This window comes from Emydura macquarii, unplaced genomic scaffold, assembly GCF_026122565.2.
Source record: "Emydura macquarii macquarii isolate MOO-44397 ecotype Brisbane River unplaced genomic scaffold, CSIRO-AGI_Emac_v2 contig_450, whole genome shotgun sequence".
NCBI classification, from domain to species: domain Eukaryota; kingdom Metazoa; phylum Chordata; order Testudines; family Chelidae; genus Emydura; species Emydura macquarii.
Genome location: NW_027130587.1, coordinates 15,315,195 through 15,328,117, shown reverse-complemented (window position 1 = coordinate 15,328,117; position 12,923 = coordinate 15,315,195). Strand labels below are relative to the sequence as shown.

General features: G+C 39.7%; 1 protein-coding gene across 7 annotated transcripts in view; it reads left to right on the top strand.

Moving 5' to 3' along the window:
- The first annotated feature begins 9,506 nt into the window (after nucleotides 1-9,506).
- DHRS11 (dehydrogenase/reductase 11) overlaps nucleotides 9,507-12,923 on the top strand; it is a 66,628-nt gene continuing 63,211 nt past the window's right edge. For all 7 annotated transcript variants that reach the window (XM_067538110.1, XM_067538114.1, XM_067538108.1 and 4 more), the window contains exon 1: nucleotides 9,507-9,724. In XM_067538110.1, the coding sequence (XP_067394211.1) occupies nucleotides 9,593-9,724 (132 nt within the window). In that variant the 5' untranslated portion in view covers nucleotides 9,507-9,592. The remainder of the gene's footprint in view (nucleotides 9,725-12,923) is intronic.

The window sequence follows — 12,923 nt, the reverse complement described above, 5'->3', positions numbered from 1 at the left end:
TTAGTAAACATGGACTTGAAATCCTGAAAATTATTACCTTGAGCCTCGAGGAAAGACAGACCTGGATCCAAACTTTGTGACTCAGGGTCTAGTTTTTAGTTCCTGTGCCCTGTAGAGGGGCCGTCTATCTAACCAGAATATAAGTGGATGATTACAGATTTTGCCCTATAGAATTTTGCATATAATGATCCTGCTTACTAGTGTATGGTACTTGCCACATACATATAGCTGTACGACTGCTTGTATAATATTTCTGCACTGCTTCCTAAAGACTATCAAGGTCATGGTTTTTAGATTTATTTTATTGGAAGATCAGGTTAGGAGTTGCAAATGCTCAGCACCTTCAAGATCAGGCCCTTAAACTGTAAATGTATTGCCTTTAGGTTAAAATTACTTGCCCATTTATTTGTGCCATTTTCTAATCTAAAACCTGTCCATGTGTCTGAGGTGTAAAGAGTATACAGAGGTTATGCCTTCATAATTTCTAAAATGTGGTTGAGATTATAACAAACTCCTATTTTTCCAAACATTATGGTAACATGGCAGTCAGATCATAAACCCTGCTTTCTTTTCTTCTTTCATAAATCTAATATCCCTACTTTTGTATTAACTATTTTTATTCATCAGTTTCCTCAAAAATTATCTACAAATTATTAAAACATGATCTTCATTTCTTAAGATGGAAGCTGACAGTCCTTTTAATTAAGCTTTGCTTATCCTGTGAAAAATTCTCCCGTTTCATCTTATGAAATGTTTTTTCCCCCAGACTTTTTCTCTCAACTGAAATTAATGGATGTCTTCTGCAATACCCTACTGCCTGTGTCCCTGCATTTTCCTTTAAAATTATATGACCTAGGCTGGATGTTCCACTGTTGAGTAGGGCTGTGCACTTGTTCTATGCAAGAACCTGAATACACAAAAGTATATTTTTCATGGGGAGATGGGGAAGTTGCCTCTGAATGGCAGTAATTTATAGGGTTGACATAGGGCTTGTGGTGGTTTGACACCATCAGTGGCTCCATAGGCCTATCAAAAAGGATGGCACACCAGCAACCATCCCCACTGCACTAATATTAGACTGCCTTTTCCTCATCTTCTGGGATGCTTCCTAAATAGAGTGAACTTGTAAAAATGTCTGTGAAAATAGCTTTTTTTCAATATCTGCAATGTATTTGAGTGTATGTAGTTTGGTTTGGGGTCTGATCAATTTTTAAGGCTTCCAACCTTCAAAGATGCACAGCACTTTCCTTTTAAATTAAGATGACTCTTAGGATTCACTTTAGGCTTAAGTATTGGAGAAGTTTGGTACGCTTCTCAGTTGGCTAAATTTTCTTAGTTTCACTCTGTCACCATCATAATTTACTTTAAAACTGGTCTGTGTGTATGAATTTCCAATTTTTAAAGTATATTTAATGTGTGTGCCATCAATATCAGTAAATGATTTTTAGAGCGATACCTAGCCGTATTTATAATTATTTGAAACAATAAAATGGAGTATGATTAGATGTGGGGTGATATTAAATAAAAGCTTAGGCTGAATATCAGGAAAAGTTCCTGCCTGCAATAGACCGACCTGATAGTTCCACAAGGAGGTGTTGAAAGCCCCACTGCTTGAGACATGTAAAATCATACTTGACAACATGCAAGTAAATGTATGCTAAAGAACAATCCTGTATTGGCAGGGAGATAGACAGGATGACATAAGGGAGCTTTCTCTATCACTTCTACAATTCAATGATTTGGGGAAGGTGAAGAATGGAGATGATAATTTCACAAGCTGACCAACTCTGCATTCATGGACAACTAAGTAAACAGCACAGGAAAGACAGCAATGTAAATGTCTTCTTGAGGTCCTTTTTTATTTCCAGTCATCAAAGTCCAAACAAAAGGGCTTGCATGGAAATCTCCCTCTTTTAATGGTCACCAGGGGCTTTTGGTTCATTGATTGTCTATTCACAACAAAGTCTTATGTACGTGCTTAACTTCATGTTCTATAATGGGACTGACTATTCAACGTGTAAAGTTAAGCACAAGGGTAAATCTTTGCAGGATTGGGGGCTCTTGTTTGTTCTACACATTAAGGTAATGGGCTTGACCTGCATCCAAATATGTTGCCTGTAGCTGCCATCCCAAGCAGTATGGGCAGATGCCAGCAGCAGCTCTGTTTGGGAACCTATATTTAGTTTGTCACAATGTAAAGATGTAAACAAGCCATCTCAGCTACTCCAGCATTTTAGGCTTGTCTATTGATAAACATGATTACACCAAAACTCAGCTACAGAGATTCCTGTTGGTTATGTGAAAGGCTCAGTGTCTCCTTTGGATGCTTCCTCAGTCTCAGTTAAATATGTAATTAGGCAGGGCTCCCCCCACCTCATATTGATTATTTTTAATTATGTAATTAACATGTAATTACAAAATTAGTCCATGTAATTATCATCTTCTTTCTTGCCACTTCCCTATTTGGGTCAGCACACTTATTATATGGTTAGTTACATCTTCCCAGTTGAACGCTCATCAATCCTTCCAACCTTCTGATAAGGTCCATCATGTGCTGGTTTCATCCAGAATAACTCCCAACAATATTGCAGGAGGGGGGTAGTAGATTTTTGTAATACTCTACTAGCATCTTGGCTTTGCAACCTTTCCAGTTAGTGTCTTGTTCACAATCCATGTAATTATGTTGTGGGGGGTTGTTTTTTTTTAAAGTTGTGAAAAATGTTTACTTCTATGCTGTGAAAAATGTTTGCTTTTGTAATTTCATAAGCACTGAAATCCTCCATATTTTTTTTTAAAAACCCATCTTCCACTCCGCAGTTCGCCAAAAAAAGAATGGAAATGTCATCTTAAAAATAGTTCAACTCTTATTATATTGGACGATATTCCTTCCTTGTGTAACACATCTGATTTCATTCAAATTACACCTCAAATTTAGCTGGGGTTTGTACATCTACTGCAAAAACTGTCATATGATTTCTTATTTTATGTGTACATTTTTTCAAGCAGAGTTTGTAGGTAAAGTTTTAGCCCAGTGTGAATGTCTAAACCTCATAAAGCTGGACTTAAAATGGAAACAGTGGCATAGTTCTAATTATAGCACACAGGAGATTGCTGTTATAATTAGCCTGTGACCCCAAGTGCACCATTAACTTGTATCTTATTTATCTTAATTAGGTCTTTTCCAGGTACTAAGTTCAATGTAGTCTCTGATTTTGCTGGTTGTTAAGCTTATTAAACCTCACAAAAATTATAATAAATTCTACCTCTAAAGTTTTAGGTTGCATACAAGCACAATTTTGGGCTCAAAAAATAGGCCAAAGTATCATCCAACAAAAACTTAAAGTCCTACCTAATAAAATAAAACAATTTAGAATAATGCCACCACCCAAAAAAAGAAGTCATTAGTCATTCAGTCATTAGTAAGAAATGTTAAATTTCTTAGTAAATTCCCAGGCTCAAGTAATTACAGCTTTTGTAATAACAATATCTAATGTTTGCATCATAAACATACACAAAATAATCCCCCTAGGCCTCAGTGTAAAAACTGAAGTGTTCTGGCCTATTAAATACCTAACATAAAAATTTTAAAAAACCCCAAAAAACTCAATTAATTTACAAAGCTGCACACGGAAAGCCATGTTTAAACCAAAATTAAAATATATTTATAAAAAATCACTAACAATTTACATACCCTTATAAAAAACTTAATTAAATGTATAAAATTGTCAGTATGCTTTGTTACCCAACAATAGCTTTAATTTTACCATTGTGTACATTAAACAAGGTTGTGTTTGTGTATGCACACAATGTACCCAAATTGTAATTAAAATGTGTTTAAAATTTTTTTAATTCTGCCCAAAATAAATATTATTGCAATGTTGCTGTATTAAAATTATATAATTTATAAAATACCAAAAAGTATTTCAGTTAACAGCATATATTAATGTTATAAAGTACATTCAACCTATAATATTAAAAATCAATACTAATTTGGTACAACGCATGGTAACACATTCAAACATAACCCTCCTTACACACATTCAAAACCAACTGAATACTGTAAATTGGATAGTCAAACATAATAAAACTACAGTAATCAAAATCCTAAATGCTGCAAAAGCTGCCACAAACCACAGTTGACCCCCAAAAAAAACCCCAACCCTTCAAAAATGGTCCTCCCCTGCTACTAAGATTTTTAAATCTAGCATTGCATCCCATTGTGCTGTTGTGTATGTTGCAAATGGTTTCTATAATGGCTGCAGTAAAACTTTTCGTAAACTTAAAAAAATCCCTAAGCAGCTCAAACTAAAAAACCCTGTATACTAGTAAGGTGGCACTCTGCAATATACTCTAACAAAAAAAACCTAATCATTGGAACCCCGGCTGGGTGCCTTAAGCCATAGTCAAAGGTGTGTATCAAAAAATCATCATGGTGGCTTATTAAGCTATGGCAGCCCTCAAGAAGGGGAATGTTAAAGGCCCAGTGCAATTGGAGTTGCCCGACCACTGTCCTACGGGCCTAACATAGCTTCAGTTACTTGCTTGGCTAGTCTAACCCCTGTAGCATAACATCCAATTGGCAAAAATAAATAAAACTACTGAGTAACCTTGCAAATGTCTCTGTTTCTGCAAACCACGGCACATAACAAAACAAAATACACAACATGTATGTTTGCAACTGCACATTAATAACAATAGGGAAAACAAGTTATCTTTAAATGTCTAAAAGTACACTTTTTCATTGCCAAGGGGCATATTTTTACGCTGCCCCTCCTATCACCAAATGTTTAACAACCCCCATTATCATAGTGTTAAAAAGTAATTAAAAATAAAAAAACAATATAATTAACATATATAATTAAATAAAAGCTATTTATAAAAAGTCACTACTGAAACAAAAATGCACATTCCATCAACACCTAACTCTGCGTGCAAAAAAAAAAAAAAAAAAAGGTGCTGTCAGTTAAACCAAAGGTCACTAACTCCTTGGCAGGGCCCCTTTTAAAAAAAAAAAAAAAAAAAAAAAAAAAAAAAAAAAAAAAAAAAAAAAGCCATTCCTGTATACAGCCTTCTAAATAACTGCTTAGCTATCCAAGTTTAGTAAATATAATATATTTAATTTTAAGCTTTTATTCATCTAGTATATTTATAAAAATCCTTGCACATTAAACCTTATAAACCTGCAAATCAGGTGTACTGTGTCTCTCTAGTATTCACACTAATCACTAAGCATCCGGTATCAACAGCTCCTAGTTAAGTGAATGGTGAAATGTCCATTGATTTCAATGGAAGCAAAATTGAGTCCTAAGTGAGAAAGTGATATTAGTCAAGCCAGTGATGATGTTCTGTAAACTTCAGCATGTAATTGAAACCAGGATCAGCATATTGTATTTTACAGAACTCTCATCTCCAGAACAAAAGTTTTCTAACTTTTTTCAAGTTGCTCGTGAAGTCTCTGATAGCTACTGTACTGCACTTTTGTTTTGTATATAGAATCTACATCTTTTATCTGAATTAAGAAAGCACCTGCCATAGTGATTAGCTTGTAAACTAATTTCCTAAAAAACACCACCATGGAACAAATTTATTCCTGGTGCCATTCCATGGAAATCAACAGAGTTACAGGGCAGGAATGAATTTGGCCCAATCTAGGACCCACTGACAAACTTTCACTGACAGCAGGAACAGGCCCAGTCTCATTGATATTGTTGGTTGCTTTGTGTCCTACTGGGCTTTTTCTCTCAAGATTTATAGCCTGATAATTATGTATTCTAGTCAGTGTCTGAAACTAAGTAAGGTTTAGCTAGTCCCAATGTCACATGCTAAACAGAAGCAGCACATGCTACTACTGACAAAAGCCCCTTTCCAGCCTGGTGAATTATAAGTAGTTTTTTTCTTTAAAGAGTTCATATCCCTCATTGATGCACCCTTCACACAGCTTGCATGGCTCAGGTTATTTATTTAGGCCTCATTCTGGGAAGTGCTGGCCAACTCCTGCAAGCTGCAGAGTGCCCTCAACACTCACTGAGCTCAAAGAATACTAAGGCTTGACCTACGTCTTTTGGAGTTGGGTCCTTAACTTTAAAGATCCTTGGGCTATGACCTTGTTTTCTTGTGTGTTCAAAGGGGTGTAAGTGCTGTGGAAATAAGTAATCATTTGAGACATTATTGTTCAGCTCAGAAGTTGAATTATATAACAATATTGCTGCAAAGTGACATCATTTGTGACATTGGTTATCTGGTACAAATACATTCCTTCTAAAAGATTTTTCTCACTCCCTTCTCTCTCAGAAATAATTAGAAGAAAACATAAATGACCACCTCACCCAGTTTTTCCTAAGGTTTTCTATACATTTCAAGCTTTATAGGTACTGTAGATTCAAAATCATAGAGATAAGCCAAGCACAATCTAGGGGATAGGGACCTGAAACTAAGGATACCTAGGTTTTATTCTTTACTCTGTCACTGACTGGTTGTGTGTCCTTGGGCTAGTCACTCTACCTTTCTGTACCTTTTTGTTTCCCCTTCCACCTTTTGTCTGTTTTGTCTGTTTAGATTAGAATTTCTTTGGGACAGGGACTGTCTCTTCTTGTGTGTATATACACTAGCAGAATGGGGCCTTGATCTCCATGAGGTCTCCATGCTACTGCAGTACAAATAAGAAGCATGACAGGCAAAAAGAGAAGCTTACAGGTTTCAAGGGGTGGGTTTGTGTGAAGGGCAGATAGTATCCAGGTCATTTTTTTTGCCTGACTTTCAGAAGTGCTGAGTAATCCCATCTCCCATTGTGATCATCATTCAGCATCTCTGAAAATTGGGCCCTAACGCTGTGAGTCTCATCTTCTCAGGGCTAATTTATTTAAGAACCTCTCCACCTCCTCACCTTCAGAGGCTGCCAAGGCTCACTTGAAAGACACAATGATAGTTTCCCTTTGATTTCTCAGATTTTCCTTATTCATAACATGACTTCTGACCATTTCACAGGAATAAATCAAACCTGTATCATTGAACGGACACTTTGTTTGTTTCAGATTTTAGGGCTAGGACTCTTGAGACTTATCACCACTTGAGGTGGAGAAGCTGGTAATTGCCTAATTAATCCAGAAGAAGATGTTTGCTGACTCTCAAGTTAAAACAAGAAGTCAAAGTGAAGGAAGGATGGCTTTGCAGTGAAGGAACTGGACTGGTGCGCAGAAGATCTTGGTTCAATTGCTACCTCTGGCACTTTGGGCAAGTCACAATCTCTCTATCTCAGTTTCCTATCTGCAAATTGGTGGTGGTGATGGTCCCTTTTTATTCCCTCCTATCCTGTGTCTGTTAACCATTAAGCTTTTTGGACAGGTACTTACTGTCTGCATGCACAAAGTTTACCACACTGGCATTCTGACTTTAGCGGAGGCTTCAAGGCACTACTGTAATGCTAAAAGACAAGATCGCCATGTCTTCATGTATTTGCCCATCACAACTTTAGGGTGAATTTTCAATTCAACTAACTCGACTAGACTGAGTGATCTTTTTGCCAAATACACAGAAATTTTCAAATCAAACCTATTTAAGGCTGAAGTTGGCCAACTCTGTAGAAGAGAAGCTAAAATGTGAAGTGGTCTGAACTATCTATTCAACCCAGGCCCATCACTGGTAGCAACAGGTGTAGTCTTTAAGGGAGATTGGGGTAGTTTGCCTCCTTAAGGAGTTGTCATGGATAGACATCCAGACCTCAGTCTAGTGGCTGCAGCACTCGGAGTCAAAACAGGGAAGAATGGGGTTGAAGACGGGATGAAAAAGAAGTATAAAACTAATTTTAAAAAAAACTCCCTGACCGTCACCTTTAACTGTCCCCAGACACATGGTACAGACTGTTGTTCTGGATCTGAAATGCTCTGACATACACACAGACTTGATTTATCCCTGCTTATTGGTGCTATAATTGGCCTTAACCAAATTCTCTAGTTTCACGTGGTATTTCTTTCTAATGTGTAAATGTACTGGCTCTTGCTGGTTCCTCTCAATGTCCTACAGTTCTGTTAAAAAGATAACTCTATTCCCATTATTTTTCTACCTGGAGTTAGTCTGCTTGATGATCTCTTTCAATATCTGACCTTTTATAGTCCCTTTCGAACTCAAGAATCACAATGCACTTTGCAAATTTTATACCTATAGTACCATGGAAATGCAGTCACCACTGGGGTTGAGGGTGTCAACCAACTAACCAAACGGTTAAGAACACTGAGATAAATCTCTGCACCTGCAAGAGATGCCATGGGATCTTTGCTATCCATGCAGCGAAGATCAGATCTCCCCTCTACACTGCCTGGTACCCAGTTAATCTACCTTTTAAGTGATGATGGGCTGAGTCCACCCTGCTAGAATTTAAAATCAGTCCCCGAGAGACTTAGGTATTTTAATCCTGATGTTTGGCCCTAAAGGGGTAAGTTTCTATCTCCATATCCCTGCCATACCCAATTCTCTTCTCCAAGTCATCATGAAGCTTCCCTGTGCCATCATGAGGTTCTCATTAGCCCCACTACACACTTCTCATAAAGGCACCTTACTTTATTGTAAGAGAGTTACTTTATTGCCATAGTTTTCCTCTGTCTCTTGTCAATGGTGTGGTTTGAGGTCCTTCCCTTTTTGTGCCTGTTCCTAGCCTGAGTAGTGTCAATGTAGTGGAGAAGAGGATACTATGGACAGAGTACACCCATGCCTGACTATGTTCCTGATGCCCCTTAGACTGGCTCTGACAAAGCCATCTTCATCTCTTTCTTCCTTCTGTTTCTTTCAACAAAGACAAGGTTCATCTATTAATTTGCTCAAGCATTAGCTTTTAGTTGGTTTTAAAGTAGGAAGGATAAGAGGTGGGTAGCAAGTTGACTGGCTTGTGTTGCTGCCTGGTTGCTCTAGTGTTTTTTTTATTGTGTAAATGAACCCAGCCTTTTATTTATTTGTTAAATATGTACCTCTCCTCATTCTTAACTACATGTACAAAGCACTGCAAGTGACCAAAAAAAGACATCTCAGAAATTCCCTTCAGCTCACAAATAAAACTCCAACCAACTCTAGCTTCCTGGGAAAGCCTGAGTGGATAGGGTAAATTCACTACAGGGCATACCGCCGGGATAACAGGCAGGATGTGTCAGATTACCGAACCCTGGGTGCAAAGCTCGTCTATTTCTTCAGGTCTTGAGGTGAAATGCTGTAGTGTTGAAGTCAGTAGCAGCTCAGCCACTAGCTGCTGTGTTTGTACTGCGCCTTGCACCTAGCTGGGGTCCTGCTCGGTGACTAGACCTCCTCCCTTGCTGCCGATTCCAGCAGCATTTCATTTCAAGGCCGTCTCCCACTCCCTGCATGGGGTGCACTGAGTCTGGAAGTGCTCTGCCGCCTGCTGTGTGGGCCTCGGGTGCCCCTGCTCCCCGGTGCAAGCCGGCGGCGGGCTAAGCTACTCCATGCATGCAGACGGGGATCCCGCCCGCCCCGGCTGCTGCATATTTAACAGGCAGGGAGAGGCTGGGCTTAGGGGAGGCGGGGAGGGGGCGGAGGAGAGGCGAGGGGAGGTTGGCGCTGCATTGTGTGAGCCGGCCGGGCCCGCAGAGCCATGGAGCGCTGGAAGGACCGAGTGGCGCTGGTGACCGGCGCCTCGGTGGGCATCGGCGCGGCGGTGGCCCGGGCTCTGGTGCAGCACGGCATGAAAGTGGTGGGCTGCGCCAGGAGCGTGGACAAGATCGAGGTAGGGCAGTGGGGGCGCTAGGGAGGGGAGAAAGGGGCCGTTTGGGGGAGGAGGGGGACGGACACACACACACACAAAATCTGCGTCTCGCCTCCCTGCCCCCGGTGCGGGCTGCAGACAATGCCGGATACACACACCCACGTGTGTGCGGGCGGGTGGTTGAGCAGGCAGGGGAACGAGCCCTTCCCTTCCCTTCGCTCCGAGCAGCGGGGTGGTGGAGATCGCGGGGGAATTGTTCTTCCCGTGAGCTCGGGGGGCGGGGAGTGGAAGCGGCGCTCGGCTAAATGCTGCTTTTCCATCTGCCTTTCCCTGCCCACCTCCACCCACCGCTTAAAGTTGCAGACCCGCTGTGTGTTTAGAGTTTCCCCCCAGCTCCCCCGCACTCCCTCTCGGGCTGTCAGATTAAAAATCAGGGCCAAGATTTTCCGACCTGGCTTGTAATTCTGGTCACCTCCTTTTGTGTGTGTGTGTGTGTGTGTGAGGGGCTAATTTGAGGTGCCTTAAAGGGACCTGATTTTCATCAGGTGGGTTCTCAACCCTTTTTGAAAGTCTGATCCTTTTGAAGGCATCTCAAGCTGGACACCCAAAATCACTGGCCATTTTTGAAAATCATGGCCCCTATTTTGTAAAAGTATCTCTGTGACACTTTAGCTTACATTTTAAAACTGAATTGGGTTCTCATAATGTTTGCGGTTTGTTTACTTTCCACACTTGTTAGCTTGGAAAAGAGTCCAGTTAATTTCACTTCTGTGTATGGGCCCAGTTTGTAGTCAGTTTTACTCTCCAGCAGATATGGCAGGGAAATGAATATTAGAACAATAACAAAAACTTTTGCTGTTGGCATTAAATTGTAAAAGTTCCTGGAAACATTTCTATTGGTGTTAAGTATTGTAAAAACTCCTCCTTTAGAAATCCTAAATTTAGGACCAAATTTGACCTGAGTATCTCTTAGTTAAATAATACTAATAAAATACTTTGGCTTCAATAGATGAAAAGATTTATAGAAGTGAAAAGGATTATGCTATACAGCTGCACCTTATATTAAAATGGAGCAGCAAGGAGGGTTGGCTGAGGAAGGCAGCTGGGAAAAAGGTCAGATAGTGTTCTGAGGGAGATTGCGCAGGGTGGAGTTGGGTGAGGGGGCATTTGCCTTACAAGGTCTTACCTATGTTGCAGAATCATAGAGTGTTTGAAAATTATTGTGAACAAATGAGTGAGTTGACATGATTCTGGCCACATCTAAGTGGACAAATTGTATTCATCATCAGATCAGCTAAGTGTGATTAATGATCAGTCAGCCGTTATGAATCTAAACACCATTTGTTCTGGTCTAGGTGGACCGCTCAGATGTGGTCAGAGGCATCATGTCAGCTAATGTAACGTTACATTACAGTACATTTTTGTAAGGTAGAATATTCCTAAAAAGATAATAGAATGATGGTGGTGAGATTATAGAGGGAGTTTGATGCATACTAGAGAACGTCTTGTAACAAGATGTTCTTAACAACTAAGTAACCTCATGACCGTATTTCTGTAAAAACCTCCTATGTCCATCCTCCTATTTCCCTCATCTATTATGGGTTTCACTTGTTGCGTCACATCTACCATTATAATCTAAACTCTTTGGGGCAGGAATTGTATCTTGCTCTGTTAGAAAGGTGTCCCGTGCATTTTGGGTGCTACCATATTTATACTACGGTATTTATTATTTTAACTACTACTGAGTGTCAAATCCATAAAATCTATCTGGTGAAAAATGGTTTAATATTCTGCTTAACTGTTCAGACCAATTTGAAACCTGGTGTCTGTGCGTGTGTATTTTTTTTTGCGGGGGGGGATATGTATGAGTGAAGTTCACTAAAGATACCCAAGTCACCTGTGGTTGCAAGGGTGAAATATGCACACTTATACACTATTTTTTTTTTGGTAAGACTACACATTGTCTCATATCTTGTTGCCCCTGGAGTGGCTGCTGTTGTAATGTTCAAAGGCACATTTAATTGACTCACCTGGCAATAAATGTAAAATATACTCTCTCCTTTTCTGGCCTGATTACACTTGGTACAGTAATTCATTTTTATTATAGGTCTCTTAGGTCCCAACTCCATAAAAACACTTAAACATGTTTAACTTTAAGTTCACTCTTGAATTCACTGGGTTTTACATATGTGCTTAAATGATTGGATGAACTAGGGCTTCAGTGAATAAATTGAGAAGGCAGTTGTGGAGTCAAGGTACATCACTAGCCAGCTGTAATTATTTTCCTCTCTGAAATCACTAGCTAGTAGTTACTGATCATTATGTTTTTATTAGGCAACTGCTGAAACACTCACAGGTGTTGTATTCATTCTATTTTGATTGTTACATTTGTTGCCTAGCTGTTTAGGCTTAAATCCTTTAAGGGGAAGTAGCTTGTTAATCTAGTTGGGCAGTATTTAGGTTTCACTAGAGAGTAAGGCGTGTTTTTATCTTTTTATTATGGAAAGGCTCCCAAAAGCTTGATTTATCCTTTGCACAGAAAGATCTGTCTGGACAATATTAGCTTTTAACCAGCTCTGTAGAACCCATCAGTAGCGTGGTTTGTGTAAATATTGACAGCCTGTAATGATCTCCAGCAATGCATTTGGAAATTTGAAGTACTAAACATTCTGGTTTTATTGTTATGCCAGTACGGGGGGGGGGGAAAGAAATACTTCACAACAAGCCAGAATTTAGAAACTAGAGTCTGGGGGATGCAGTGGCAAGACTCCTAAGACAGAAAATACAGGTATCTAAAATATGGTGAAGTCTTGGGAGACTGGCTGTGCTAATAGAGAATACCTGAAGCATCCAGGGAATGTGGGTGGAGGGTGTAAATATCATGGCCCATAAGGCTTTGGGAAGGCCTCTCTCTTAAGGATTTGCTACCCCAGCTGCTTGTTTATTTTATTCAGGTCAGTTTCTTGGCTTTATTACCAGCAGGACTGCTGCAGTTACATGTTTAATAGTCTGTGTTTGCCTTGCATAGTCTAGCCATGCAAATGAATTTCAACTTTTTCTTTCATCAGCTCTTTCCCCTGAGATCCCTGCCCTGTTTCTAATCAGATTTCCACAAAGCTCTTTGTTCAAAGAGAACTGGAGGTTGTACCGTTAAAGTTTTATATGGAGCTCAACCAAAATCCACCTTTATTTACCACACAATGCTGGGATTTAAGATGTA